Source organism: Python bivittatus, unplaced genomic scaffold, assembly GCF_059951505.1.
Source record: "Python bivittatus isolate LINGU-HERP-01145 unplaced genomic scaffold, Pbiv_v1 ctg000390_np1212, whole genome shotgun sequence".
Classification (NCBI taxonomy): Eukaryota; Metazoa; Chordata; class Lepidosauria; order Squamata; family Pythonidae; genus Python; species Python bivittatus.
Window position 1 is genome coordinate 221278 of NW_028277070.1, and position 27659 is coordinate 248936.

The following is a 27659-nucleotide window of genomic DNA, read 5'->3' on the forward strand; positions in this document are numbered from 1 at the left end:
GGGAGGTGGTGGACTCTCTTCCCCTGAAGGTGTTTAAAAGAGGATGGATGCTATATTCGTGGGTTCCTGCAGGGGGAAGGGGATTCAACTAGAAGATCCCTAAGGACTGTTCCATCCCTTTCGTTTTATGATTCTGTGATTCAAGAGTAGGAAACAAATGGATGTAGGAAGACCCTGAGATTGGCAATCCCATAAACAAAGAGTAGGCAGAGTAAAAGATAAAGGAGGAACATCAAGGGAATGCCTAGCCATCTACCGCCCTTGAGCGGAACAGGTTATGAGGGGCTGGGAGGTGGGGCACCTGAACCCAGATCTTCAGCAGTGCTCCTTCTGGTGAGTCCAAGCTCTAGAAGCTGGAAATGGGAGAGTTTAAAAGGATAAGGAAAATGTGGTATTATCTATCAAGCCCTAAACCTGACTCTGGACTTGGGTGGCCCTCTGTCTCAGGTGGCTGAGATGGCGCCCTTTGATTTCAATATGATGAAGTGGGAACTTCAGGAAGGGGATGTCGGGGAGATCCAGCAGTCACTGCAGGCCATGACTGCAGAGGAGCTCCCTCTGAAGCCTGTCCTTCCCTCCTGCTTCATCACAGATCCTATGGACTTAGTCTAAACCAGTGGACATTTGGAAGGGCGAAATGTGCCATTTCACCCTATGTTCTTGTAATCATTACAGTGAATGAACTGGCATAGCAAAACATTAACCTGGGTGATTTGGGATTGCACCAAAGAAATGAAATAGAGAGTGCAAAGTCCAGGACTGCCCTCCCTTAGAGACAGGATCTAGAAGAGCCCTGAGTAGAGATGGCACCAATCTTCTGGGATGTGGTGAGTACAAGCCAGGCCAGGTTTCCCCAGCATCTCATTCTGAGGGGTTGCTAAAGGCTCAGCAGCAACTACTTTCAAGTCGAGCGCATGCTGTATGGACATCTTCCCTGACCTCCTCACGTGCAGGACCCAGCATGCCAGCTTTGAGGGACTCTGTGTAGGCACAGGGTTGGGCTAGGTCAGAGTTCCCCAGAGTGGTCAATATTGATCCCCAAGGGTTGATGGGACTATTCAAGGGGTTGCTCTTATTATTACTATTATTAATAGTACTACTATTAATTAAATTAGTATTTGTTAAATTATTTTCATATAATAAATGTTTGGGGCTTGATGAGCCATCTGAAACTTCATGAAGGGATCGATGAGCTGAAGACTTTGGGGACCCCTGGACTTCCAACTCCAGGATCCTGATTTCGCCCTTCCAAAGTACCAGTTGTTCCAGTATACTCTGACTGTTAGAGTTGGGCTTGTAGCACAAAATGGTGGCTTAAGCCATTACAAGTTGTAAAGCAGTCACTTCATTTCTTCAGAGCTTCTGCTCCCTTGTTCAGAGGACCAAATATTTTGCTGGGAGGCCAAACTATCAAATTGGAGCTCCAGTCTCAGGAAGCCTGACCTTCCATCATGGTCCCCTCCCCAGATGGGAAAAGCTCTTGGAATTTCCAAGAGATCAATGTTTGCTCATGGAAGCACAAAACTCCATTCCTGGTAATCCTGAGAGGAGTTTCCTTGTCCCCTCCCAAGATCCCAAATGGTCGTCTTTCAGTCATCCCTCAGGAGGCCCCACAGGGGAGCATCTCAGGGAAGAGGGGAGACTGAGGGCTGCCTTAGTCATTGGTCTGAGAAGGATTTTCCAGGATTGTTCTCAATGTGTATGTGTGGAAGGGTGAAATTTGTTTTAAAACGATGTTATGCCTCTTGTAGGTCTTATTGGGACCAGTCAAAGGAAATTTAACACAAAAGAGAGAGGGGGGGGAAACTATTTTTAATTAAAAGGTTTAAAAGCTACAGTATAAGGCATATAGCTGCAAGGCATTTGAAGATTTGGGGGGGGGCACTAAATGCTGACAGTCTAAGCTGAGGGGTATCCAAGTGCAGCCAGTCCTGTGGGATGAAGACACAGCCACTTCCCCAGAGTTTTGAAAAGCAACTGTCCGGTGCCCCTCTTACACCCTGAACTCTGGCCTGGCCGAGGAGAATACAGAAGCAACATGTACTTTGCATAAACCTTGCCAGGTTATCTGAGGAACCGCCTCGCCCCGGTCATCTCAGCCTGCCCCACTCGGTCCAGCAGAAGGGGCAGGTTGCAGACCCCACCCATCAAGGAATTTCGATTGGTGGGGTCTAGGCAGAGAGCCTTTTCTGCTGTAGCGCCCGCCCTATGGAACATCCTGCCACCTGAGGTGCGGTGTGCCCCCTCCCTCATGGCCTTCAGGAAAGAGATCAAATCCTGGCTCTGCCAGAAGGCCTGGGGGCCAGAGGGGGGCCCATACCTGTGGAGATGGCTGGTGGGGTGAGGGGTTGTCCCCCCCCCAGCATCTTACAAGTTTTTAGGGCCAAATTATAGGAGGTTTTTAGGCCATTTTTAATATATGTTTTTTAACTATTTATAGATTATGTCCATGTCTGGAGAGTCCTGTGTTTTTTCTTTTTTTATTATTGTGAGCCGCCCAGAGTCACCCATTGGGGGAGATGGGTGGCATACAAGTCTGAAAATAAATATAAATAAATAAATAAATAAATAAATAACACCCACTTAGGAGCTGGCCCTTCCTTTGGGTTGTCTCTAATAGCTGTGAGGGTGCATGGATGGGCATGGAGGGGGGTCCTGTAGACCCATTGGCTTTGGTTGCTTTTTATGTCTTTGTACGATGTCTTCACCACCTTCCAAAAGGCCAGTGGGGTTGGGGCCATCTGCACCTCCGGGCAGGGCCTGTTCCATAGGGAGGCACCATGACAGCTGCACAGCTGCACAGTCCCCGGACCCCAAGGCAAGGGGTGGGGGGTGGGATGCAGAGCATGATCCACCACAGCCTCTTGCAGGAGCAAATGCCCTTAAGAATGAACACAGTTGCTTTGGGAAGTAGCATCTTAAGCAATTGCTTACACTAGCTGGTCTTCTCTAGCCAGCAGGACACATTCTTATTCTCTCCTTTTTGGCATTCTTTAAAAAGGGATAGGAAGGGAGCCTTTTTGAATACAAACTAGGTTTTTGGTTTAAGAAAAAAAAGTGTTGCTTCTCTTCCTTCCAGATTCAGTATCATCGACTCCTCCAAATTATGCTTATCCTGGGAATCGGAGGAACACTGCAGGTTGGCTTCCAAGGATCTATGATCACCTATGCATCTGTGGTAAGCAGCCCCCGTCCCAGGTAGGATCTGCATGGAGGATCTAATCAGTGCTTGGTCCCAGCTCTGCAGCACCTGCCTTGAACTCATCCCCCGAGGTTGAGAAGAAAGATGTCATTTACTGTATGGCTGAGCGTGTTTGGCAGAAGAGAAGAGGGCTGTGGGAGCATCTTCTGACTGCTTCTGTAGAATGGAGTGGTAGAAACAGTGGCAGTGTGGAAGGACCTTTCTACTGCAAGGGGTATTTTCCACACAATCACAAGACCAAATGCTGGGCAGATGACTTCAGGCACGGCTGCTGGACTCCCCAAATGGTGCTAGGCAATGCCAGTCTACCAAAGGACATCTCCCTTCATGCCCCCAAGATCCTGTTCTACTTACACTTTTTACATTAAAAAAAACAGAGTTAAAAGAATTGGTATAAAGAATATTAGCCTCTTCTTTATTACCAACAATGTGTTTGACTTTCAGTTTGCTGGTAGAGTGATTTTGGTTTTGGTTTTGTTTTCCCTCAAAAATAATGGCAGAAATGGGAGGCCTCTGGGAGACAGACACCTCCAAGATCCAGCCTCAAAAGCCCCAAGTGCCCCAACACATTGCCCCTTTTAGCAGAAGTTCTTTAGGGGTTTCTTCAGGAATGCCTCTTCGAGGCTCCCCACCTCCATTCCCATCTTTAAACATTCCCCAACCCCAAAAGGGTGCTGAAAAAATGGTTGTTTCCCCTCAGGAAATACCATGGCCCTTCCAGCAACTGGAGCAGCTTCTCTCAATTTGGGGGAAAGACTCTCTCTTTTGCAGTACAACATCCTCTGTATGTCACCACTTAATCTGGAAGTGGTCTTTAGAGACCTGAAAACACCCAAGAAAGATGCCTGGCTGGTTCCAAAATGTGCTAGGTTCTCATTTACTGAGCCTGATGGCCAAGCTGACTGATGGCCAACATTGTATCACTACAGGTAGCTTTGTCTGGGTTGTTTCTTTCTCCTCTTCTAGGAGTCTTCTGCTATTTCCTTCTTGTGGACTGTAACTGAGCTTCTACAGTAAGTGGCGATAAACCTGCCTAACTACATCCCTCTTTTCCAGCACATCAAAGAGTTCATCAATGAAACTTGGCTGGAGAGGTTTGGACATTCGGTCCATCCTGCAACACTCACCTTATTGTGGCCTTTGATGGTATCCATCTTTGGTTTGGGAGGTCTCCTGGGCGCCATGAGCAGTGGATGCCTGGCTGCCAGATATGGAAAGTAGGTCCCCATTGAATACTTTGCTTCCATCAAGGCTGTCCTGAGATCAGGAACAACAAGAAAAATATGCCAACAGTCAAGTCCCAGACAGTCCTTCAGCAGCCATTAGCACTTTCCTCTTCCGTCAGGCCTTTTCAGTTGCCCTAATAATATTTGTAATTGGCTGCTTGGTTGGTTTTTTAATTGTTATAATTTATATTTATTATAAGCCCCCTGAGTACCCTAGGGTCAGAAAAAGAGGAAGAGGAGGAGGAGGAGGAGGAGGAGGAGGAGGAGGAGGAGGAGGAGGAGGAGGAGGGGGAAGAATATGCATCGAGGAAAAGAGGAGATGTGCAGCTGAGAGTCTGGTGGATGCTTTACCCATAATCAGAGTGAAATCATAACCTGATGCCATAGAATTACACAATAGGGATGAAGATCATTGGAAGTTTATCAGTTTTCAGTGGCTCCTCAGTGTTTGTATTAACAAAGTTGAACATATTTTGGAAGTCGTGCTAGGCGATATTTTAAAAAGCCAGTAACGTCAAATCAGCCAAGTTACCTACAGGGTAGAAATGTACCTTCCTAACCAGATTACAGTTAGTTTCTCCAGTTGTCAGGGGAGGTTTTTCTATGTCCTATGAAGACAGCTCAAAGATCTGAATGCATTTAGCTATGATAAAACTGAGAGGGACATGATAGCCCTGTTCAAAATCTCAAAGCCTGTGACACAGAAGGTCCAGACTGGTTTCCTCTTCTTCTCAAGTGGAGGACATGGGATGCATTTAAATTACTGGAAAGTGAAATCTTCCTGAATGTTAGAAAGAAAGTTCTTCAGTGGAATGAATGGCCCAAAGAGGCAGCAGCAATAGTCTAGCGAAGGACAGAGAACCATCTCTCAGGGATGTAATATAATGTAAATTCCCTTCATTAAAGGAATGCCCCAAAGGGATGGACTGGAAGGCCTCCAGGCTCCCTCCCATGCTATGATTCTCTGCACTCAGAGCAGGCATTCGCTTACAGCTACCACAGGGCCATGTATCTCCAGGCAATAACGTGAACTGAGGGATGTCACACAGCATGTCACGCAAACCATCAGCACTGGAGCAGGAGAGGGACCTTTTAATCCAAAAAGGCTCCAGAGTTACTTCAGGTTAACATGTTGTACAATCTGCAAAGAGAGGACATATTCTGGTCCTGCTGCCCAAACAATGGGGTGCTCTAAGCTGTGTCTTTTGCCAATCTTTCTATTTTTCACCACCCACCCCCTCCCCACACCCTGGCTGCCGACAATGGGGTGAGGGAGTCACAGGGTTTTTTCTGAAGGAAGTGATGGTTCACAGGAAGCTGGACCTCCTGTGAAGAGGCCACTCCCTCTGACACAGAAGTCCCATCTTCTTCCATCCATGGAGTACCTGCTTATGGGCCTCCTTAGCCACCCCTCCCTGCTTTTTTATGAACAGGAAGAAGTGCTTCTTGGGAAGCAACATGCTCATGCTGGCAAGTGCCTTCCTCTTGGTCTTCAGCAAGATGGCCAGATCTGTCGAGCTCATTTTGATGGGGCGTTTCCTGTGTGGCATCAGCGCAGGTATGCACTCACCTCTCACAACTGCTGGCTAGGCCCCCTTCAAGCAGGGCCAGGGGAACACATCATGACTAAGAGGGACAAGAGGCCAAATGGTCATTCCCAGGACAGAGGCGTCCATTATGTGAACATACAATCCCTGGGTCATAGAACCATTAATTTGGAAGGGCAGAGGAAGAGCCTCCAGCTTGAGCCCCAGAGGGCATCAGTGTCATTGCATTGTTGCACTGGCTGTGGGCTGCTACCTCTTGTGCTAAGCTCTCTTTCGCCTCCATCAAGATTTTGATTTAGCCAAGCCACATCAACAAATCCTTGGCTGAGTCAAAGTGATGAAAAGCTGAGTCCCACCAGAAAGAGTCAGGCGATCTGTCCTGGTTGGGGAGCCAGGCAGAACAAGGAGGCTCACCCAGTCCGCCCCACATCCTATGCAGCACTGTGCAGCATCAACCCCCCCCAATGTCAAGCCAGTTTCCAAACATTCAGCTCCCCATTTTGTGCCTCTCCCCTTGTGTAGCCAGACTGTTCTTGGTTAGCTCTGAAAATCAGGACTGATAGTGCAGCAAGCCCTTTTGCTTCTTGTGGTCCTAATAACTTTGTTATCTGCCTTCAATTCAAGGTGTGTGTATCCTTCTTCATCCCCAGTACCTCGGGGAAGTTTCCCCCAAAAAACTCCGTGGCTTTACTAATTCAACCGCGTCTGTGTTTTGGTGTTTGGGGAAAGTCCTTGGTCAAGTTATGGGACAAAGGTATAGTCACACTTACCTAAATGCCATGCTTTCATTTTAATTTTTCAGCATTGATGGCTGTAGTCATTAGAGCACAAGATAACAAACAGAAATATGTCTCATCTCTCTTACTCCACAAGCCTTTTGAAATAATCTGGGTTTTCTGTCTGCTTTACCAGGGAGCTTTTGGGAAGTGAGACCCTCTGGCCATTGCTGCTGGCCTTCAGTGGCATGACAGCCTTGGTCCCATTGCTCACTCTGCCATTCTTCCCTGAGTCACCACCTCACTTGCTCTTGCACAAAGGAGATGAAGAAGGATGTGTGAAAGGTAATAGATGACAACACTTCTTTTCCACAAGAAATGATAACATTTAAAACTCTCTGAGAACACAGCTCAAAAAGGCAGTGATGAACTGGAGCAGGTTCAAGGGAGGTTACCAAGATGGGGAGGGGTTTGAAAATGAAGCCCAATGCAAGATGATTAAAGGATCTGGACATGTTTAGCCTACAGAAGAGACAACCGAGGGGAGATGTCAGAGCAGTCTCAGGTCAGTCTGTAATAAGGCTGCCCTCATCTGTGAGTTGATCACGGATGGGAGGGCTGACCTGGCATGTGTTTCTGAGACTGGCTGGGCTCGGAGTGGGAGTGTTCCTCTAAGAGCTTTGCCCAGCCAGGTTTCGGGTGTAGCATCAGCCAACACCTCAGGGCACGGGTGGAGAAGTGGCAGTTGACTCTTAGATGGCTTTCTGGGGCATCATGTGACGTCACACCTAATCATCATGCTGGATTTGTTTAACAATAGCAACTGGAACTGCTGCAACTGCCATCGTAAGCATCACACGATGTTATGCTTTATGACCACATCATTTAGTGATGGAGTTGCCAGTCCCAATCACTGTTGTTAAGCAAGGACTACCTGTATATAGTTTTTATGGTTCTTAAATTGTTGTATTATTTTGGTGTTTTTATATTGTTTTTAATTGTTTGTCAGCTGCCCAGAGTCATCTATTTGAGACGGACAGCTATATAAATTGGGTAAATAAATAAATACCAAAGGGTTTTCACATAGAGTGGACTCATTCCCTGTTGCCCTGGAGAGCAGGGCCAGAACCAATTCAAAGTCCATGCAAGAAGGTTCAGGCTAAGCACCAGGAACAACTTCCTGACTGTGGGAGTGTTCGCCAGTGGAAGGGGTGAGTTCTCCCCCTCTCTTGAGGTCTTCAAACAGAGGCTAAGTTGCCATCTGTCGAAACTGCCTTAACAGAACCTGCACTGAGCAGACTCTCAGATCCCTTCCAGTTCTGTGACTTTATAAACAATCTTGGGTCTCACGTTCTCTGAGCTGGATAATCCTGCCCACTCCCCTTTTTCAACTTTTCCTTTCGTTCCTCAGTCAGTGTGACAGTTTCACACTGCAAAGCATCACACACACTCCAACTCCCATGTGCTTTTCCTCCACAGAAACAACAGCTGCACCATTTCTGGCCTGCCACAAAGCAGAGCTGGCTCCAGGAAGAAATGTGCCAGGTGGTTCTGCTACCAGGCAGGAAGTCAGATGAGATGTATCTGCTGGGCCCAAAGTTGTGTCATGTGGCAGTGATACTCCATGCCCACATCCCTGTCATGAGACGGCTTGTTTCTCATTCCTAGCAATGAAGACCTTTTGGGGGGAAGGGTCTCACCAGGCAGAGCTGGATGACTTGCAGGAGGAGCGTGTGGCCCTGAAGAGCACCCAGAGCAAGAGTGTCCTTGAGCTGGTGAAGGAGCCTTCCCTGCGCTGGCAGCTGTACATGCTGCTTGTCCTTGTGGTGACCACACAGCTGAGCGGCATCCAGGCAGTTGAGTGAGGCCCTTGGGGGGGGGGGGACGACACCTTTCACTTTCACACACACTTTCACTACAATTTCCTTTGACCTATTTTTCCCTTGGGATTTGAACCGGTTGTTAGCTGCAGAGATGCAGGGTTTCCAAGTCCCGACTGGCTTTTACTTCCCTTCCATCCTAAGCCTGGTTTGTTCTACCATGTCCCCAACTCACTCCCCTCTGTGGAAAAGACCCTCCCCTTGGTCCAGGACTGCTCCTAGGCAGTTGTGGGCAGCTTCCCACTGCCAGTGAGGGTCCTCTGACAACTTCTTATGGTTCCCCCTCTTCAGATTTACTCCTACACCTTTGAAGTGCTCCAGACAGCTGGGTTTCATCTTGAATCCATCCCCTACTTGGCTCTTGGAGTGAGCCTCTGTGAACTTCTCTCTGCAGTCCTTTGTGTGAGTGAACAGCTCTGCAAGGCGGGGGGGGGGGGGGGGGGAATGCAGCAGGAACTGGCCAGGACAGCTGCTGCCCCACCTCAAGGGAGGGCACACGGCACCCCTTCCTTCAGAACAGGATCATGGCTATAGGCTGCCTTTGTGGTCACGAGTTGGACCCTCTGCAAGCCCCAGGCCTGTGGTGGATTTTGAAACCATGGCCAGTTCTGATGTAAATAAGGTCTTGCAGGAACTGGATGGAGAAGACATTTGGGGGATAACATTCCTTCCTCCTGGCCCCTGGGAGGAAGTGTGGTAGCCAACAGGCCTTGGGGTAGGGAGTTTGTCAAGCAGCAGCATGGCCCTCTGTGCCCAGCTATGAACAGGCTTGCCATAGGACCCTGTTTAGACCTGCCACTGAATCAGCCATGGGCTAAGGTGCAAGTGCATCCTTGCTGCTTCCAAGCTGTCATTTCTCTCCCCCAACCCCACAGAGCTTCATCATCGAACGATACGGAAGAAAGGTGTTGCTCTGGGCAGGCTATGCTTTGATGGGCACTGTGCTGGCTGTTATCACCTTGGCCCTCTCCCTGCAGGTGAGCAAATGCTCCATGAACTGCTCATCCAGGCAAGGGATGCACAGCTGTTGAGTGATTTACTGGAGGAGGCCATTGCACTATAACTTGTAGGAGGGTCTAAGCCAAATACTCAACAGAACTTGAGTTAAATGTACTTACTATTGTTTCTCATTGAACACAGTAGAAATCATAGCAGGAGCTTTGGGAATGATAACCAAGCCACTGGGGCTCCAGGTTGCACTTCCCTGGTTTATTAGGTCCCCCCCGCACACACACACACTTTTGTGGTTAGAAAAGAAGGAGGCAACCCACCTGCCGGCTGAGGAAGGTGATTGGATTCCCAATGAAGAATCAAGGCTGGTGAACGGGTCCTTATAGGGCTGAGCAAAGCCAGAAGAGGAATTTCTTCTGCTCACATCAAAGGACCATGTAGATTGGGAGGACAAGAATAGTGGGGAAAGACTTGGGATGTCTATTGTTGGTGGGCTTTCAATAAAAATCCATCACCAACAAGGAATCTCCAGTTCATGAGACATTGAGAGTTCCGTGGCATACAAGTTTAATAATAGTAACTTAATAAACTAAAGTGCAGTTTTATTTATTTCAGCCCTGGTTCTCCTGGATGCCCTACTGTATCCTATCTTTGATCTTCTGTTTTGTGTTCTTCTTTGGAATGGGCCCAGGTAAGTCCTTTAGCACAAATTTATATGGATACCTACAGGTTACTTTTCCATTTAAAGCTTTCAAAGTAGGGGGCAGAAGAAAGTGTACCCAGTAAATCAATATCCCACCAGGAAGCTGCTTAGGCTGCGAGTATGAATCCAAAATGCAAAGATCCCAGCAACAACCAGACTTTTTTAGCAGGATGCTGCTTATGCAGAATATGTTCAGAATATGGCCCAGATTAGGACTGTGGAAGCTTTTGTGCATCCTGAATGTGTGAGGGCACTGACTGGCAATAGAGGGTGCCTAGACCATCTCTGGCATAGAAGTTGGCATAGAATTCTTTGAGCATGCTGGAGGTAAACCTGGGCTTTAGTTGTGCTTGTGGCCAAAATACCAAACCTAACCAGCACAGTCATCACTATGAGCAAGGAATGCTTCATTTGGCAGAGTCCCAGAAGGGCTGGTAACCTTCTCTATCTTGCTGAAAAGTATTATGTGAAAGCCATGATTGACCAAAGCCATGATGGACGGCGTAGGTCAGTATCTCTGGATGATGACCAAGATTGCAGTTTGGAATGCAGAGAAGCAAATGGCGGGGAGCAACTGAAATGAAATAAAGTAATGTAGATAAAAGATGGGGAAGGAAGTAATAGATTATTTCATTAGGTGACATAAATGTGACAGGCAGGAATGGCTAATCCATTTTGAGACCTAGGAATGAATGGAAATGTTGATAGGAGGGTATCAGCTCAGAGCAAGTCTGTTCATTTTGATTATAAACTTAAGTCTGTTTATATACAAGAAAAGAATATAAATCTAAACGGATAATTGATTTGATCGCTTATGAGGGAAGTCTGAGAGAATTAATGAAAAATACAAGGTTAATGAAAGGTTCTGAATGCTGGACAGACCATGATTTGGTGGTGTCAAGAGTGGATTTTGGGAAAAATAGACAGTAACAAGAATATAAAAGTAACAAGAATGAAAGTAGAATAACTGCAGAAAGAGACAGTACGAGTCCTGCATGAAAAGAATCAGAAGGTACATTAATTCCCCAGCAAAACAAATAGGAACTGGAGAAAAAGAAAGAGGATGTGGAGGCTGCTTGGAATACAGTGGGAACAATTATGCTGTAGAGTGTTGCAGAAGTGTTGGAGTTATGCCAATGGAAAGCGTGCTGGGATGGTAAAGAGGCTGTGAATGAGGAAAAAATACACACCCCAATTGCTGCAAAAATTGGGATGAGTAAAAGATACTGTATAACATGTACAGAGATAAAAATATACAGTATATGCAAAAATTGTAGTCAAAGAGAACAAGAACACTTAAGATTAAGAGAGGCAGAGAAAATGCCAAATTATTCTGATAGAAATAAAAATATGCTTTAGAAGTGGGCAAAGAAAGCTAAACTGAGGTGAAACTGAAGTGAGAGAATGATGAAAAGAATATTTTAGAAATTTGTATTGGAATGATAGAGATGTGTGAAAAAAATGGAATTAAAACAGGTGCTACAAATTTTCAGGGTCCAAGAAAATAAAATGATGAAAATGAATTAAGTGCTGTGACAGTACTGAAAAAATGGTAAGGCTGCAGGTTGGTGTAACAGGAGAAATGGTAACACAAGGATAGTGGTTTGCTTATGGAGGGGCTGTGCAACTTCTTTAACACAGAAGTTGTTAAAACTGCATCTGTGCCTGATGACTAAAAAAATGCCAGTGTTCTTTCCTTACACAAAGGAAAAGATAGCAAGAATAACTGTTTGTAAAGCGTGCCTGGCAGAATTCTGAATGAAAGAGCATAGGAGATTATCATGGGCAACCTTTGGGAACTGTGGTATGGCTTTTATGCTGGGCAAGTAGTATGCACAGCAGGTTTTTGCTTGTCCATTTATTGATTAAGAGAAAGCATATGATAAAGTGGGTATGTGTGTAATATTCATTTGGCATGAATATGGAATCAAAGGCTGGTTACATTCTCAACATATCAAACAAAACCTTACTCACACCAGAGCTCCATCAAGCTGGCCCCAGTGCCTGGGGGAAGAGCAGGTCTTCGTTGTAAGGTTTGCCCCATTCGATAGAGAAACTCTCGTGACACGTGTGGTTCACAAAGAAGGTTTACTCATGCGTAACGTAGTAGTCACAAGCAAAGCCAGGACTGGCTTGGTACAATTGCATCACTTGTTATATTCCCCCCTTCCCGCGCTTTTTCCCGCCTCGTGATCGCGATGCAGCTGTGGACTATTGGGCCCCCAATAATCCCCCTTGATTGTTCATGATGGCAGGATCGGTCAGGGTCCATTGTCCTTGATTGCCAGTCCCCCTCCGGCTGGGTTGGTCCCTCCCTGCTACGTGCAGACCCGCGGGTTCTGTGCTGCGTTGCGATCTTGTTTCGCTGCCTGCGGCCCCGTTCATTGCTGGCTCGCGCCGTTATCAGTTTATAGTTAAAAACTTCCGCTGCGGTTTTCCTGTTTGGCTGGGCGCAGGTGGCCCGTTAATTAGCGGCGCTTTCAGTTCCTCTTTTCCTCGCTAGCTACCGCCGGTGGATTCCGCGTGGTCTGGCTGCGAGCTTCCCCGAAGCCCCGTGCTGACCGAACCTGACATTCGTGGCATTCCAAAAGGCCAACAGGGTCGGGCTGTCCGTATCTCAGGGAGGAGGCTCCATGACAGAGAAGGTGTGCTTCAGAGGACCCACCACATAACACTTCTTCACCAAGAACACCCAGATCATGCTCACTCTAAGATGTAGTGGGATGAGCAGAAACCATTGGGGATAGGCTGTTCCGCAAGTTACCTGGCATCATGCCATGTATGGCTTTTAAGGCGGCAACCAGCAGCTTGAATTGCCCCCAGAAGCTCAATGGGAGCCAGTGCAACTCATGTACCACCAATGTTATGTGCACATTTCATGGTATGCTCAATACGGAAGGTGGTGTTGCATTTTGGACCAGCTGAAGCTTCCAAATGCTCTGGACAGCCCCATGCAGAGTGTGTCACAATAATCCAATTGGGAGGTGACTAAGACATGAGTGACCATGAGCAGTGCCTTGCAATCTAAGAATGGGTACAACAGGTGCAGAAGATGGAACTGTGCAAAGGCCCTCCTGGTCATGGCTGCATCTGCTCCTCGAGCAGGAGCTGCAAGTCCAGGAGGACCCCCAGATTGCCTCAGGGAGTATTACTCCATCCAGAGGTAATAATGGAAAATCACTAGATATGGGGTACTCTAAAACCCACATTCACTCAGTCTGAAGTCAATTTTTCCCCATTAAAACCTGCACAGTCTCCAGGCACTGAGAAAGTATCTTTTCAGCATCTCTTGGATGGCCCAGGGCAGAGACATATAACTGAGTATCATCAGCATACTCTGTGCTGACCTCACCCAGCAGTTTCATGTAGATGTTAAATAGGGGTGGGGAGAGAGTTGAGCCCTGTAGCACCCAACAAAACAGAGGCCTAAACAGATTGGAACCCACCTTAGAGGAAGGAAGAAAATCACCAAAGAACTGTGCCCCCCACTCCCAATACCCTCAGCTGGTCTAAAAGAATGCCATGATATTGAAAACCATGGAGAGGTCAGGGAGAGCCAGGATGGATACAATACTCCCATCCCAGGCCCACAAGTGTGATCAGTGCCATCTTGGTACTATGATAATCTGCTTCCTCTAGAGCCTTTCAGAGCTGCAGGCCTACCACCTTCTCAGGAACCTTCCCCAAAAGGGAAGATTGGAGACTGGACAAAAATTGTCCAGTACTGCTGGGTCCAGGGATGGCCTCTTGAGGAGGGGGCAAAATAACATTTCCTTTAAGGCAGGTGGAATGGCCCCTTCCTGAAAGGAAACTTTCAGTGCCATTTGGACCCAGCTCAATGTCACCTCTCAGGAACCTAATCAGGTAGGTCCCCCTCTTGGAAATCTGCCCACCTGGGTTTTGGGTGTGGCATCAGCTGAAATGCCAGGGAAGGGATGGGAGTGTACCCATTGTTATCCAGAAGACTCTGTATTGTGGTAGCTTTCAGGGGCGCTACTACACAGACAGCCAGATGTGAGAGCCTATTTGTGAAATGGGGCTGTAAGGATAAGCCTTTCTGCCTGAATGGCTTGAGTCTATGCCAGGCTACCAAAGGAGTTCCCCAGTCCTTCACTGGACCCAAAGTCAGGGTAGCTCGGGAGTTCATAACAGCCGAATAGCCAGCCGTACAACAGCCACAGGACGCAGGCTAGCTTTCTCGCAGGTCCACCGGCCTGCTACTGCTTCCCCTGCTATTCCTGACCTGGGTGCCCAAAGATGCCACCAAAGGGCATTTCCAGGCCATCATTATTACAGAGATGCACTAGATTTTGGTGAGGAGAGCAGCCACCACAACACAGCTGGTACTGGTGTCACAGCCAACGTGGAGGCCACCTACAACTCCGTCACATAGCTTTCTTCCCTGAGTTCCCACAGTTCTGGCCAAACACCATGCACTATCAGCCAGCTGTCATCAGCTCCAGGAAGGAGCCATACATCCTTTTCTCTCTTACCGAGCTGCTGTCTGTCCCTCCACTGGCTACCCAGAACAATCCAGCCAACCTATCTGGAGGGATTGCTCTGCCTTCACCTTCCATGCAGCCACAGCTGCAATTTCTTGCCCTGTGCCAGGACAAAAGGCCTCAGAAATGCTGCAAACCCTCCCAGGGACTGACTCCAAATCATCTGCATCTACACTAAGCATCCTAATCTTTTTTCTTTTCTCCACATCCTAATCCATCTGGAGCTCCAGTATAAACATCTGGCCTCAATGCTACCTTTCCTGTTGGAAACCAGGCTGAGGCTCTGAAATCTCAGCAATATCTAAGGCCAACATATTACCGCCAGTGTCTTCTTCAGGAGATGTCTTCTTTTCCTTCCTCCCTTCCCTTTTATTCTTGTTCCTTTTCCTTTCGGTTGGTGTTTCCTTTTGTTGTTGTTTTATATCATTTTTATTAAAGAAGGGGTTTTTTACAAAGTTAAAAGATAAACACAAAGCAATATAGGGAGGGAGGGAGGGAGGGAGGGAGGGAGGGAGGAAGAGAAAGGGGTGTTGAAAACAATAAAGAGCAAAGAGAAAGAAAAAGAAAACAAAAAGATACTGAAAGAAGCGACTTCCAATCTTCTTTACAGCAGTTATAGACATACTTGAAGCCGTTTCCCAACTTCAGAATTACAAAAGAAATTGCCAAAAGAAGCAACACTTCTGTAGATAAAAGTGCTTCTGGCCATGGGTAGAAACATATATGTTTGACGTGTCATGATTTGGAACACTGCAGACTCCTGATGATTGGAGACAGCTCGGCTTGCATGTCTTTCAGGAGCTGAAGCAGTTGCTAGACCCGGGCACCATCTTTAGCCCCCATTCCAAATTTATCCCAACTTCTCTTCTCCCTTCCCCAACCACAGTTAATCAAACGGCTGGTTCCCCCTCCTGGCCACAGCTAAGTTTTGCGGTGCTACTGAGCCAAGGTGGCCACTCAGGAAATCCACTTGATGAGAAATCTCCATAGGGTTACGTGTAGAACAGCGGCAAACTCTCCTCTGCTTCTCACCATAGCGGGTGCCACAGCCTCTGTTCGGGTGGAAATCTTCGATCAGTCATCCAGAGCATCTGCCTTTGTGATTGGTGGTGTCCTGAATTGGGCTGGATTCTTTGTGCTCGGAATGGTGTTTCCATTGATTGTGGTAAGCGATTCTTGTCCAAATGGGTTTATTCCTCCAGTCTGTATTATCTGCAAGAAAGGTGGGGGAGTCAACTGCCAGCTTCGTGCGGTTGGCTGAAGCTGACCTGCAGAATGATGCAAAGGTGGCAGTATGAGCTGAATCCCAGGACAAGCAACAGCACACGTTCAACTAAGAGATGCTCGCTTCATAATTCTAAAGGATTGTGGGGTATTTGTTTTTCCATCCTCAGGAAAACTTCCGTCATTTCAGCTTCCTCATCTTCATGGGGGCCCTTTACACGTCAGGATTTCTTATTTACTTCTTCCTGCCCGAGACGAAGAAAAAATCCATCCTCGAAATCCGAGAAGAGTTTGATAAACTTAATTTTAAGAAGAAACAAATCCCTGTCTTAGAAACCAAGCTGACCGAAGACCATGAATTCTGTACTAAGTTATGACAAAGCTGGACTCTTGCAGAAGCCCTGCGTGATCCAACTGAGCTGCACTGCAGCTTTGTGGGGGTCCCTCTAGATGGCGGCCTGGAAGAAGGTGCCGCAGTTGCTTCTCCATCCCTGATGCACAGCAGCAGGCGTCTGAAAAGCAGGTCCAGTCACCAAATGGTGCTTCTTTTGTCCTGACGGGGAAAAAAAGACACTAAATCCATTCGGAAATAAAACATCGTTGTATTCTTAAAGGGATAATATTGTACTTTTTGATAAACCATATAGGGCCTAGCTGGCTCTGCTAGGACTGCGGCCTGTCTTTACACGAGGAGGAAGAGACTCTGCTTCCAGAGTCCCCTGGCACCTGATGCCAGGCTGACTTTCACCTCTACCCGCATCATCTGAATCTTGGAGGGGCCTGGAATTTGCCCTCTGGTCCAGCTACAGAAGGACAGGAAGGCACAGCCACCACCATCCGGATAGAGTAGTTTATCATCTTCTTTGCCACGGGTGTATTTAATCCCACTTTTAAGGCTATCTTCTGAGGAAATGAATTCTATGCTGTGTGGGAAAGTCATTCTAACTGTCCTTCAGATTTGCTGATTCCAGTGTTAGAAAAAGGAGAAGACCTTCTCCTTCTGCATTTTTACCCCAATTCCTCAACGCCGGCCATTTTATTGTCCAGCCACAGTTCACAGAGGTCCTCCTGGAGTTCTTTGTACTTCCTTTTTGTTTTTAACCCATATGGATAACTTGATATGATCAACCATTGTGGCGACCTCACTGCTCCCTTTTAACTCCAGATTTATTACCCCAGTCCCACTCCTTCATTGCAAGAGCTGGCCATATATTTCCACTCTTCTTTAATCTGCTATTATACTTGCCTCACAACTCTGGGAATTCATAGATGAAGCTGATTACTTAGATCCATTCAGCCTTGTTCTATGCCGTACGTTTGCAAGAAAGTGCATTGCTAAGTCTTTTACTTAAGCAGGGGGAAGGGCTATTAAATTCCACTAAATTTCCTGGTGACTGTCCTTCTTGTCAGCTTCCTGTTCTAGACCCTCATGGACTGGTGTAACAGGGGCATTTAGGCTATAACTCAACAGTGAATGAGGTCATCAAAGCAGCAGACATGACAGAATAACAACAGAAGAACGACGTGGCAACACTGAAGCACAAAATAGTTTAAAAGCTAATAAAAAAGAAAACTTAAAACCCAAAACTCTGGATTACCCTTCCTGGAATTTCAGCTTGGTATTTTAAACTATGGCAGACAACAGACCAGATCTCTCAGCCCTGTCATCTCAACCGATACGGCCCAAAGGTGTGGGCCATTCTTCTCGGGCAACATAAAGTATCTCTGAGAGACGGAGTTGGAAGCCCCTGTGTCTTCCTCAGAGCATTTCTCCAGCACTGATTTCCCACAGACCAAGCAGAGCTCTTTCCATGCCAAGCCTAAAACCATTTGAAAAGATCCAAGTTAATCACATTCATCCAAGAATCCCAGAAGGTAACACCAAACTCCTAAACACGCTATGGAGAAAGGTGAGTTCAACCTCAGATGATAAATCTAAGCTGGAAGTTTTTCCCAGAATAGCCACACTCTGGAATCACACTCAGTGTGTCCTTGGGGTCTGGGGCCAATGAGTGGCATCTTCTGCTGTCAGGAAGTGCCAAGGTGGCCCTTGCCTTTTCCTGCCAGTGGGATGTGTTTCTCCTTTCCTTTTTAAAATTTTTGCTTTTAAACACCTAAACCTGTGGCTGCAGGGATCTCAGAAATGAACGGGGCATGGCAAGAAGATCTGTTCACACCCTGACAGGGATGAACCCAGATCTTCTCCAATTTGGGGGTGGGGACTGACCATCAAGCTGTGAAAATCCTTTCCCAGTTTAAACAGGAGAAGCAACCAAAAGGGTGCTTGCAGGGTTCTGCCTGGCTGCTGAGGGCCCCATCCTGCATGTTGCATGGGGCTCTGGCCAGATGTTAAGACGCCAAAAAATGTCCCAGGCCTTCAGACCTTTTCTCATGGCTCTCCACCCATTGTTGACTCAACAGAGACCACCCCAGGTTGGTGGTGCATAGCCAGCCTCAATAGCATTGGTTCAAGTCATGGCCAAATAATGCCATCCTGATTCTGGGTAAGAAGCACGTGGTGCAAAAAAGCAAAGTCCACCAGCTTTACCACCTTCCCTGTTCAGCACATTACCTGCCAGTGGGAATGTGGGGTTGCAGCAGAAATAAACACATCAGACTGGCACCTTATACATTTATTTATTGGGTTAATCAATTTAGTAGTAGTAGCAGTAGTAGTAGTCGTACTAGTAGTCTTTCCTGATTTGCCATCTCTGGACAGCATACAACAGAATAAGAACAATTGATAGAAATAAACTGAGGTGGTTTTCTGCACCCAGGAGCCCACATGCAAGCATGCCAGTTTAAAATGAGCTGCCCACTTTTCTGACTCCCTTTCTGCTTTGGCAGCAAGCTCTGCCCCAAGAGAGGCACCTCATCTGTAGCCAGTTTTGAGGAATGGAAGACCCGCAGACTCATTGTCCCATTATGGTAAAAATATACTCCCCATCCCATGGTTTAGGCCAATCTGCAGAGGAGCAACTTCACCACAGGAGATGCACCACTCCACTTGTCTTCTCTGGGGAGGAAGCAGCTCCTCCTGGTAAAAAGGGTGGGAGGCTAAGCAGATGTTTTCAGTAGGGAAACTGTTCGTCTTGACCTGCTTTCCCTCCCAGCTTCTCTTGCCAGGGAATCATGAGAAAGGGAAAGAACCAGGGAAACAGTTCCTTGGTGTGAGTTCGCTCACTCCTTGAGATAAGAGAACTGAGAGAGAAGACCCATTCTCTCCCATTCTTCCTCCAGTAAAGCTTCACCCAGACACACACCAGGATTAGGCAGCTCATCTGTAGGTGAGGGATGTTTTTGAATGTGTCCAGTGGTCTACTGGAAGACCGCTGGAAACATCTCAAAATGTGCAGTGGTCTTCTGTCAAAAAAACAACCAGCCCTCAAGATTGGGCATTGCTGTGCCAGGTTTGCCAGGCCTGGGGGGCAGCTTTGCCATGGGGACTGCTAGCTAAAGAGCCACTTCCTGACCCCCAACCCATCTGCCCCCTTGCAGTTAACTAGTGTCAGCCTTCCCAGGTAGACCAGACAGGAAACACAACCAGATGAGGTAATTCTACTTTATTGTAAGGCTACATTAACAGAATCTTGCAAGTGTGAAAGTATAAATCTCCTACCATCTCCTTTACAGCCTGAGAAGCTAGGGAGGGTCCCTTCTGAGCCTCTTGCTCCACCCATTAGGCAGCTGTGGGCTATGTCCTCTCCTATCTGAACGTTCCCTAGGCAGCATCTCTTTTTCCCATCTCTCAAGGTCTTTCTCATATACCATTACAACTGGAATGCCTTTCCCTCCCTCCCCTTGCACCCCTATGCCACCACGATGCCATGATAAAGCTCTGCACCTTTTACTCACTCAACCTCCATCCTATTTCTGGTAATTGATACATAATTTTGAATTTGTACTAGCTTTCTCCTGTAACTTTCTGTCATCTACAAATCTGATAAGGATTTCAAGTAGCCATTAAAAACTTTGAAGACCACAAGGTTCAGTCTTTCCTCCCCACACCTCAGTTCCTCTATTCAGTTTGCTAAGGAACTTCTTGTTATGGTTTCTTTGCTTTTCTTTTTTAAAATAATTTTTATTTAAAATTTTGATTATAGTAGTAAAGGCAAATACAAACTAAACTAAGAGAGAAAAAGAAATAGAAAAAGAATAAAAAGTGCAAGGAAAGGAAAAAAAGGAGAAATTAAGAAAAAAAGAAAAGAAATATTTGCAAAAGTGACTTCTGATCTTCATCACAGCAAGTATAAACAAACTTAATATGTCAAGTCCACAAAGTCCAAACCCCAGTTCCGAAGAATTCTCATGAAACCAGGCCTGGTTCAGATAAATGCTCCTTTATTGTGTGGTACATGCAGCTTGAAACAAAACATTGCTAAAACTAAAGCCTTGGAAAACTTCCTTCTATTTATCCCCCCTCCCCTTGTTGCCCTGGCGCCTTAATTCCTTTTCACCTGGTGGTGACCTCTTTCCTTCCTCCCACGGATACACAGCTCCTTCCTGGCCATCAGGCCTGGCCTCATTGCCCATATAAGGTTAAGCTCCTCACCATCTCCCAGTACTACTCCTATTACAACCATTAACTACTAGCCCCTCTCCCTAGTCACAATTGGCAGAAGCAAATCAATCAAACTCCCACTGACTGCTATGCTTTGTAAATTAACAATTGTTGGTTGATGCAGGTTCTGACATAATAACTCTTCACTCCCTATAAGGTTACAAACAAATATCTCTTCGTCCCATAACTCATTCCATATGCAAATCCATAAATCATCAACTCAGCAAAAAGTCCGTAAGGGGTTATCAGAGATTTATAGAAACATGTCTTATTTTAATCTTGGTCAAACAAACCAACTTTATATTCCTTACTTTTACTTCTAACAATCTCAATCTTTAATTCATTTACATGTTGTTATAGGATTTGATCTCTCTTCCATTTTTCTTTTTCCCCATCCCAAAGGCTTCTCTGAGGCTTTAGCAAACCTCTTTTGTAAATCCAATAAAAAGTCATTATCCAGGTCATTCTCTTGGTTTATCATTTGTATTTCCACTTTAGTTGTCTTTTCTGTCTTATAATCCACACTTTTTCTTTTCTAATATTTCTGGTTCTAATATTTCTGCATCAGGAAAAATTTGTTTCACCTTTTTATCCTGTAAATCTCTCAAAATATTCTCTTTCACATCTGCCATTCCTTCATTAACATCTTTTGGACATTGTCTATCCATAGAAGCAGACATCATTGCTTACATCGTAGCTGCTAACTTCTGACCCATTCTTCAAAGATCTCCTGGAACATTTCAAATGTCATAACATTTTGTGTAATTTTGTAAATTCCAGTACTAACCAAAAACAAAGGGCAAGATTTCATTCCCGCCCCCCCCTTTTTCCTTTGCTACTTGGAATCTTTGGTCCCCTCTAGTGTCCAATTTCTGAAGTCTTGAATTTCTGTTAGGATAGACAAAACAACTAAGTTCTCACGAAAGGCTATTTATTTATATAATGATTTCCAAAATCTTAAAGTCCTAATACTCCAAATTTGTCTGGTCCCTTAATTCATTTATAATGAATTTGTATCAGAATCTTATTTAGCTTTTTGCTGTTTATTTCCCATTCTTTAAATTCTTAAGCTTATAGTTAATTTTTCTTTTATTCAAGAATGAAGGTAAATTTACCAGGTGGCTTTTCAAACTTGTCATTTTGGAGTTCTCTATTAGCCTTAAGATAGTTAAAAAGGTAATTTCTGAAAGTCTTTAGAAAGTGAAGGTAGTGAACCCAGTGTCCTTTAAAAGGCTCCACTGCGATGGGGAGCATGATGGCTTCCCTTCTTCTCCCAGCACTCAAACCCACAGGAGACTGCTATCATGAGGAGCAGCCATCTGGAGCACATGTGGGTAATCTCCTGTCCTCTCCTTATCTGGAGGGGTTCCGTAGGACCAGTCTACTCACCAGTTCTTTGGTCTGTGCTACGGTCATTGTCTCCGCTCATTTGGACGCATGCTAGTTCACCATTCCTCCCTTGGAAGTTTATGGCTTCCAAGCCACTGTGCACCTATTGTCAGCCTCACTAGGCAGACCAGACCAAGAAATCAACTTCATAGGAAGGCTAACACTACTTTTATTGAGATTGGCTATAATAACAGAATCTTGCAAATCTGATTGTACTGTACCTCCTCCTCCTTTTTATAGTTCAGTGAATTATACTGAAGGGAGATGTGTGTCTGAGCTACTTCTGAATATTATTTGGCTGTTGTAATTTAAAATAACTTGTTGCCTTGTTGCAAGCTTGAGGGAGCTTGCATATCTCCCTCAGGGTCATCTTCCTTACTCTCTACATCCAATGAATAGTCCCACCACTCTGCCCAGCTTCAAAAATTCCGGCAAGGAAGAAAGTGGAGGACAGCAAAGCACCCAATATAGCTTAGTGGACATCTGAAGACAAACAAGAACACATATCAGTGATGGAAAGAGACAACCCAGGAAGAGTACAGACACACATCTTTGTGAAAGCACAATCTCAGAATGAATTGAGATTGGGAAAATATGCTGAGATTAAGAACCACAAATATGATTAAAATACAAGGTAAAATAAAAGAATCAGTGTACCAACTGCTCAGTGAAGAGGATCAAAAGTAACACGACCAGAGACCAAAGTCTCAGCACATCCCACCACTTGATCAAACTTGTCTGTTTGGCTCAGAAGCCAAATAGAATCAGGCCTGCCCACTGTAAGGTTATGCCCCGTTTGACAAGAGAAACTCCCATGACACGTGTGGTTCACAAAAGAGGTTTACTCAAGCGTAACGCAACAGTTACAAACAAAGCCAGGACTGGCTTGGCACATTTACATTGCTCATTTATAGTTGTCCCAATTCCCCATGGGCCCCGTTGCTAGGTTACATATTACAGATTAGATTACAGATTGCCCCCTGTAATCCCCCCTTTTGCTCGAATGGCAGGTTCAGCCCAGTTCTCTTGTTTCTTTGATTGTTGTTGCCTATGGCGTGGTCGTTGCCTTCTTTGGGGCTTCTGTCACGCACACAGCCGGGAGCTCCCCCTTGCGCGCTGATCGCTCTTCCTCAATTCCGCAGCTCTCTCCTTTGTCCATAGCGCCCGCGGCCCTCTGGCGTTAACACAATGCATCCGCTCCAGATTAGTAAAGTGGCACCAGGCGGCCCATTCATTAGTTTGCGGTTTCGCACTTCCTCTTTCTGCGCTAGCGCTCGAGCGGTGAAATTGACTAAAGCGCGGCTGGGCAAGTTCCTAGCCGTGCAGCGCAGGCTGAACCTGACACCCACTACTGGATGGGAAACCACCAGAGAATGGGGTAGTGTAGATTAGACTGAAAAGGGGAAAGCATTCTGGATGATGGTAATGGCAAACCAGTTCCATCCTATTGCCAAGAAAACCACCTGAATGTGTCCATGTAGTTACAAGGAACCAATCTCAACTTGAGGGTGTCCTTACCTCTTGCCTCTTGAGCTAGATATGGGTTCCACCAAGCAATTTTGAAGAGCAGGATGAAGTAATAGAAATAAAGCATGAGGCTGTTAGAAATCTAGTCAGAAAATAACTCTTTTCTTTCAATGAGTTTCAGTCTCTAGGACCAGATGAACTGCATCCTAAGGCACCAAAAAACAGAAACAAAAGAACTTGCTGATAAGCTTTTTGATGGAACTTTCATGGATTATCTCTGAGAAATCCAGATGAAGGTACCAAATATTGTCTGTGTCTTCTAAGTGGGAGGGCCAGAGGAACCAGGTCTCACTCAGTCTGATGTCATTTGGCAAGACACTCAATGGATTAATCCGCAAATGCTTTGAATATAATGCAGTGGTTATCAGATTTGTGAATAACAAATCTTGCCAGAGTGTGATGGAATGGACTTATGAAGGCCAGGCTCAGGGAGATAAGCATGTTCTTAGCCCCCAACAGGAGCATGGGAAGTTCAAGAAGATGAGGCTGGCACCTCCCTAAGGAATTCATGGTGTTGTGGCTGGCTGGCTTGGGAACTTGGGTTCAGTCTGGTGAGATTCTGTCTTGAGGTGGAAGCTAATAAACGCAACAGAACTGTATTTGCACTGTCTTGTGGAGTTCTTTGGGCTGAACCTGACACAGAGTCACTTTCTTTTTTACCTAAGTTAACTTTATTTGGGATTTCAGCAAGCCCTTGATAACATGCCTGATTTGCAAGTCAGTTAACTATGGTCTGGGTAGCAGGACAATTAAGTGAAATTTGTTGAAAATCATATTCAAAGAATACTCATCAATGATCCCACATCAGAAGTCAGTGCAGGACTGAGGAGTCTTCAGTATTTTATTAACAGCTTGGACAACTAGAAGGAAAAGTTGCTTCTGAAATGTCCAGATGACCTGACTGATCTATAAAATTCAAAGAGATTTTTTAAGTTAGAAAAAAGAACAGAAATTTAGCAAATGTAACACTTTCCATGGAGAAAAAATAAAACAAACGCCATAAGACTTGCAAAACAGATCTGGTATTCTGGTCAGTCCCAGGCTGACTACAAGCCAGCAAGATAACATGGCTGGCAAAAGCAAGCAATTTTAGGCTGCATTAAAAGAAGCCTTGTTTCCAAATCACAGAAAATCATCATTCCACATTATTGGTCTGGGACCATACAGTAAATAAAAATGAAATGAAATCATTCCACTTTGTTTTGTCTTAGTGAGATTCCCACCCTAAGCCTTGGGTCTCATTCCAGGCTCCACACTTTAGGAAGATTTTAGGAAAACTGGAAGAGGTTCAGTGGGGGAGATCAGAGGACAGGAAAGGAGGAAGGGAGGCAGAAGATTGCTTAGCCCTGGGAAAAGAAGGCAATGAGGGAGGACTCATGTGTTTGATAGCTATGAGGTGCCTAGAGTCGTTGACAGTCAGGTGGCATACAAGTTAAATAAATAAACAAACTAGCAGCCTCCAAATACCTGAAAGAAAGCAGTCAAGCCCTCTTCATTCTCTTCCCAGAATGCAGGTGTAATGGCTGTGGGAATGACCTGGGGAGACAGGAGAGAAAGCCGCAGACTGGACAACCGGCATGTAAATGATATCTCAGCCCACAGAAGTGGGGATAGCATGGGAAGTATTTCAGAAGGGACCCTCCCTAGTTTTCCAGAGAGTAAAAGGAAAGAAGGAGAGAAATACTTTCAGTCTTACAAGATTCTGTCAATGTAACCTAACAATAAAGATATTGCTAATAGCTTGGTTGTGTTCTTGCAAACATTTCGTTACCTGGCTAGGTAACATCTTCAGTGCTGGAATGGAGTGGGGTTTGCTTTCTGTTTATATACAGTGGTATGCCCTGCCAGTGTTGGTGGGTGGGTGTGTGTGTATTTTTTCCCCACACCCACACCCACCAGCACTTGGCAGGGTATACCACTGTATATAAACAGAAAGCAAACCCCACTCCATTCCAGCACTGAAGATGTTACCTAGCCGGGTAACAAAACATTTGCAAGAAAACAGCCAACCTCAGAGAACCCCAAGGACTCTACAGTTCAACCCTGAGCTACACATATTCTCTTCTATTGATACCCCCGGTTGTGCTGCTTCAAAGCGCTAACAGCAGGATACAAAATAATGGTTTTATCCAGGCTGAATTAGGCAGACCATATTTAATGCTAGGATGAGACTCAATAATGAATCTCTTCTCCAGCACTTTTAAGATTCCATGTCTCTCCCTAACTGGGTTAGCTCCTCAGAAATTCAGAGATAAAGGTATCAATGGGGGATGAAGGGAAAGAGAGAGATGGTTTCACCTGGAGCAAAACTGTTCAGACTTCAATACTGTTTTCCATGTCATTCCCCCCTCGTAGGCTCATTTTCCTTCAACTCTACTGAGCAGTAAACTTCAAATTTAGGTTTATCCCTTAACTGATAGATACTCTCTGCCAGGATGGTCCAGTAAATCATTAACTGTTCTTTCTTGAATCACTGCAGGTCAACTATTTGAAATGATTATTGGGAAATTACTAGCTAGTAATTTGTTGAAAAGTGAGAAAAATTTCATGAGTCTAATGAAATTCCATCCTACTATAATTCTAGTCAGCATTCCAAACCCTGTTTTGACAAAGACGTGCCCAAGCTAAGGTAATTTCAGCCTACATGAAAGGCCCGATTCTGCAGGGAGTCTCCTTCTTGTGAATTTTTCCAGCTCTTCTTTGCTGGATGTGGTCATGCAGAAGCTGGACAGTCACCCATCAGCAATGACTTCATTGGGATATTGGTATTGAGCAGAAGGTCATGCTTGGAGTTCTTATTGGCCCCTGGGACTGGGGCTGAGGTTCCCAATGTGAGACTCAATAGCTACCTTGAGTATTATTAGAAATCAACAAATGACTACCACCTCTGTTTCATTTTGCAATATGGACTAATTGGGAAGGTTGCCCCCATGCAAATTGGAAATGTGGATGCTCTGATCAAGATTGGGACTGTAATTAGGAGCCAAAGGTTTTCCCAAGGGTTGTTCTGCATGGTAACCTTAAGCTGTTTGTCTCCCCTGCTGAAATCAGCTGGAAGTGAAACCACTTTGAACATTGCTGTCCAGATTTAAATCTATTCTTCAGTTTTGTCAACAATACTAGTCAGGCATTCTGTTTGATGGTGGTTACTACAGTCCCCATTTCTTCACCCCTCCAACCTGTGCTGTGAAAACAATTGCCAAGTACTTTGTTTTCCATGGGCATTTGGGGGGATTTTTTTCCCACTGATAGCCTGTGCTGAGCCCCCTCTTGCACTTCACACCTTCTTGTCAGGACCAGCGAGAGGGGAGACATAAATGTTTTGATAACTTTTCCTTCTTGTCAGCTCAAGTGGCAGGAAGAAAGATAAAACTCATATCAATAACATATGATTAAAAAAAAAAAGATCCACTATATGTATGTGGGTAAGTGCAGTGTTTCATCAATTCACCAAACCTCAGTGATTCACCAACCCTCTTGAACCAGATATTGTTCACCTGAACCATTGGTACCCTAGTTGCATCCATGAGGATAGAAACTGGTGAACCAGTGCTTTAGAGTGCCAGGTGTCCAAGATGTAGAACAAATCCATGTAATGCTCACCAAGCCCAGTGAGGTTCAGACTTTATGTGGGCATGGACCCCTTCTTGGATGCAGACATCCTAACAATGACCAGGGACCGGAAGGGAGTGCAGAAAGATGCCTACAGCTCCATACAGTGGCCAGATGCTGCTCAGATCAGAGCAGAGATCCGTCATGGCCAGGTTTGTGCTGGTGTAAGCAAGACACCCATTCGAAGAAAAGGAGTAGGAAAGTGCGGTTGCAGATTGCCTCCATGTCAGGATGGGGGTGGGGAGAGGGTGCCATCATGTGCTCCAGCCCTCTCAAGCAACTGCTGAAATGTGGCCTGTCTGGGATTTAAAAAAGAGCCCTCAGTAAAGAAATGTGTATTCAAGGTAAACCCTGTCATTAGCATCACATGTGCTTTGGTCCAAGAAAGTGGATTCATCTTGTCAACTCTAACCAACAGCTAGCAGAAAGTTTCATATCTATTACCATCTCACATTTTTTTCAGGATTCAGTGCAGCAAGGGGAAATTTATATAATTTGATGACAGCAAAGGCCAAGTATTTGCCAAGTCTGTGGGCGTTCACAGAAGCTAGGCAGTTTCTGATCCTTTAATTGGTTATTGTATCTACTGCTGGATTATTTATTTAACCCAATAGCTCCA

General features: G+C 45.6%; 1 protein-coding gene across 2 annotated transcripts; it reads left to right on the forward strand.

Annotated features, from left to right (window-relative positions):
* The first annotated feature begins 746 nt into the window (after positions 1-746).
* LOC112542688 (solute carrier family 2, facilitated glucose transporter member 11-like) lies at positions 747-16564 on the forward strand. 2 transcript variants are annotated; one of them, XM_088143706.1, is made up of 12 exons: positions 747-827; positions 3080-3178; positions 4259-4419; positions 5862-5986; positions 6600-6729; positions 6888-7036; positions 8360-8547; positions 8863-8973; positions 9447-9548; positions 10138-10213; positions 15765-15892; positions 16122-16564. In XM_088143706.1, exons 1-12 carry the CDS (start codon positions 804-806, stop codon positions 16326-16328), a joined length of 1500 nt encoding a protein of 499 aa, XP_087999832.1. In that variant the 5' UTR covers positions 747-803; the 3' UTR covers positions 16329-16564. The 2 variants fall into 2 exon arrangements, with proteins under 2 accessions (XP_087999832.1, XP_087999833.1); XM_088143707.1 differs by lacking the exon at positions 9447-9548.
* The last annotated feature ends 11095 nt before the right edge of the window (positions 16565-27659 follow it).

Excerpts from the sequence above, each read along its gene's own strand:
- LOC112542688 (XM_088143706.1), top strand. The coding sequence starts at position 804 with ATGGCACCAATCTTCTGGGATGTG. Across the intron at positions 4,420-5,861 it reads CTGGCTGCCAGATATGGAAA|GAAGAAGTGCTTCTTGGGAA; the intron begins GTAGGTCCCCAT and ends TTTTATGAACAG. Across the intron at positions 10,214-15,764 it reads CTTCTTTGGAATGGGCCCAG|CGGGTGCCACAGCCTCTGTT; the intron begins GTAAGTCCTTTA and ends TTCTCACCATAG.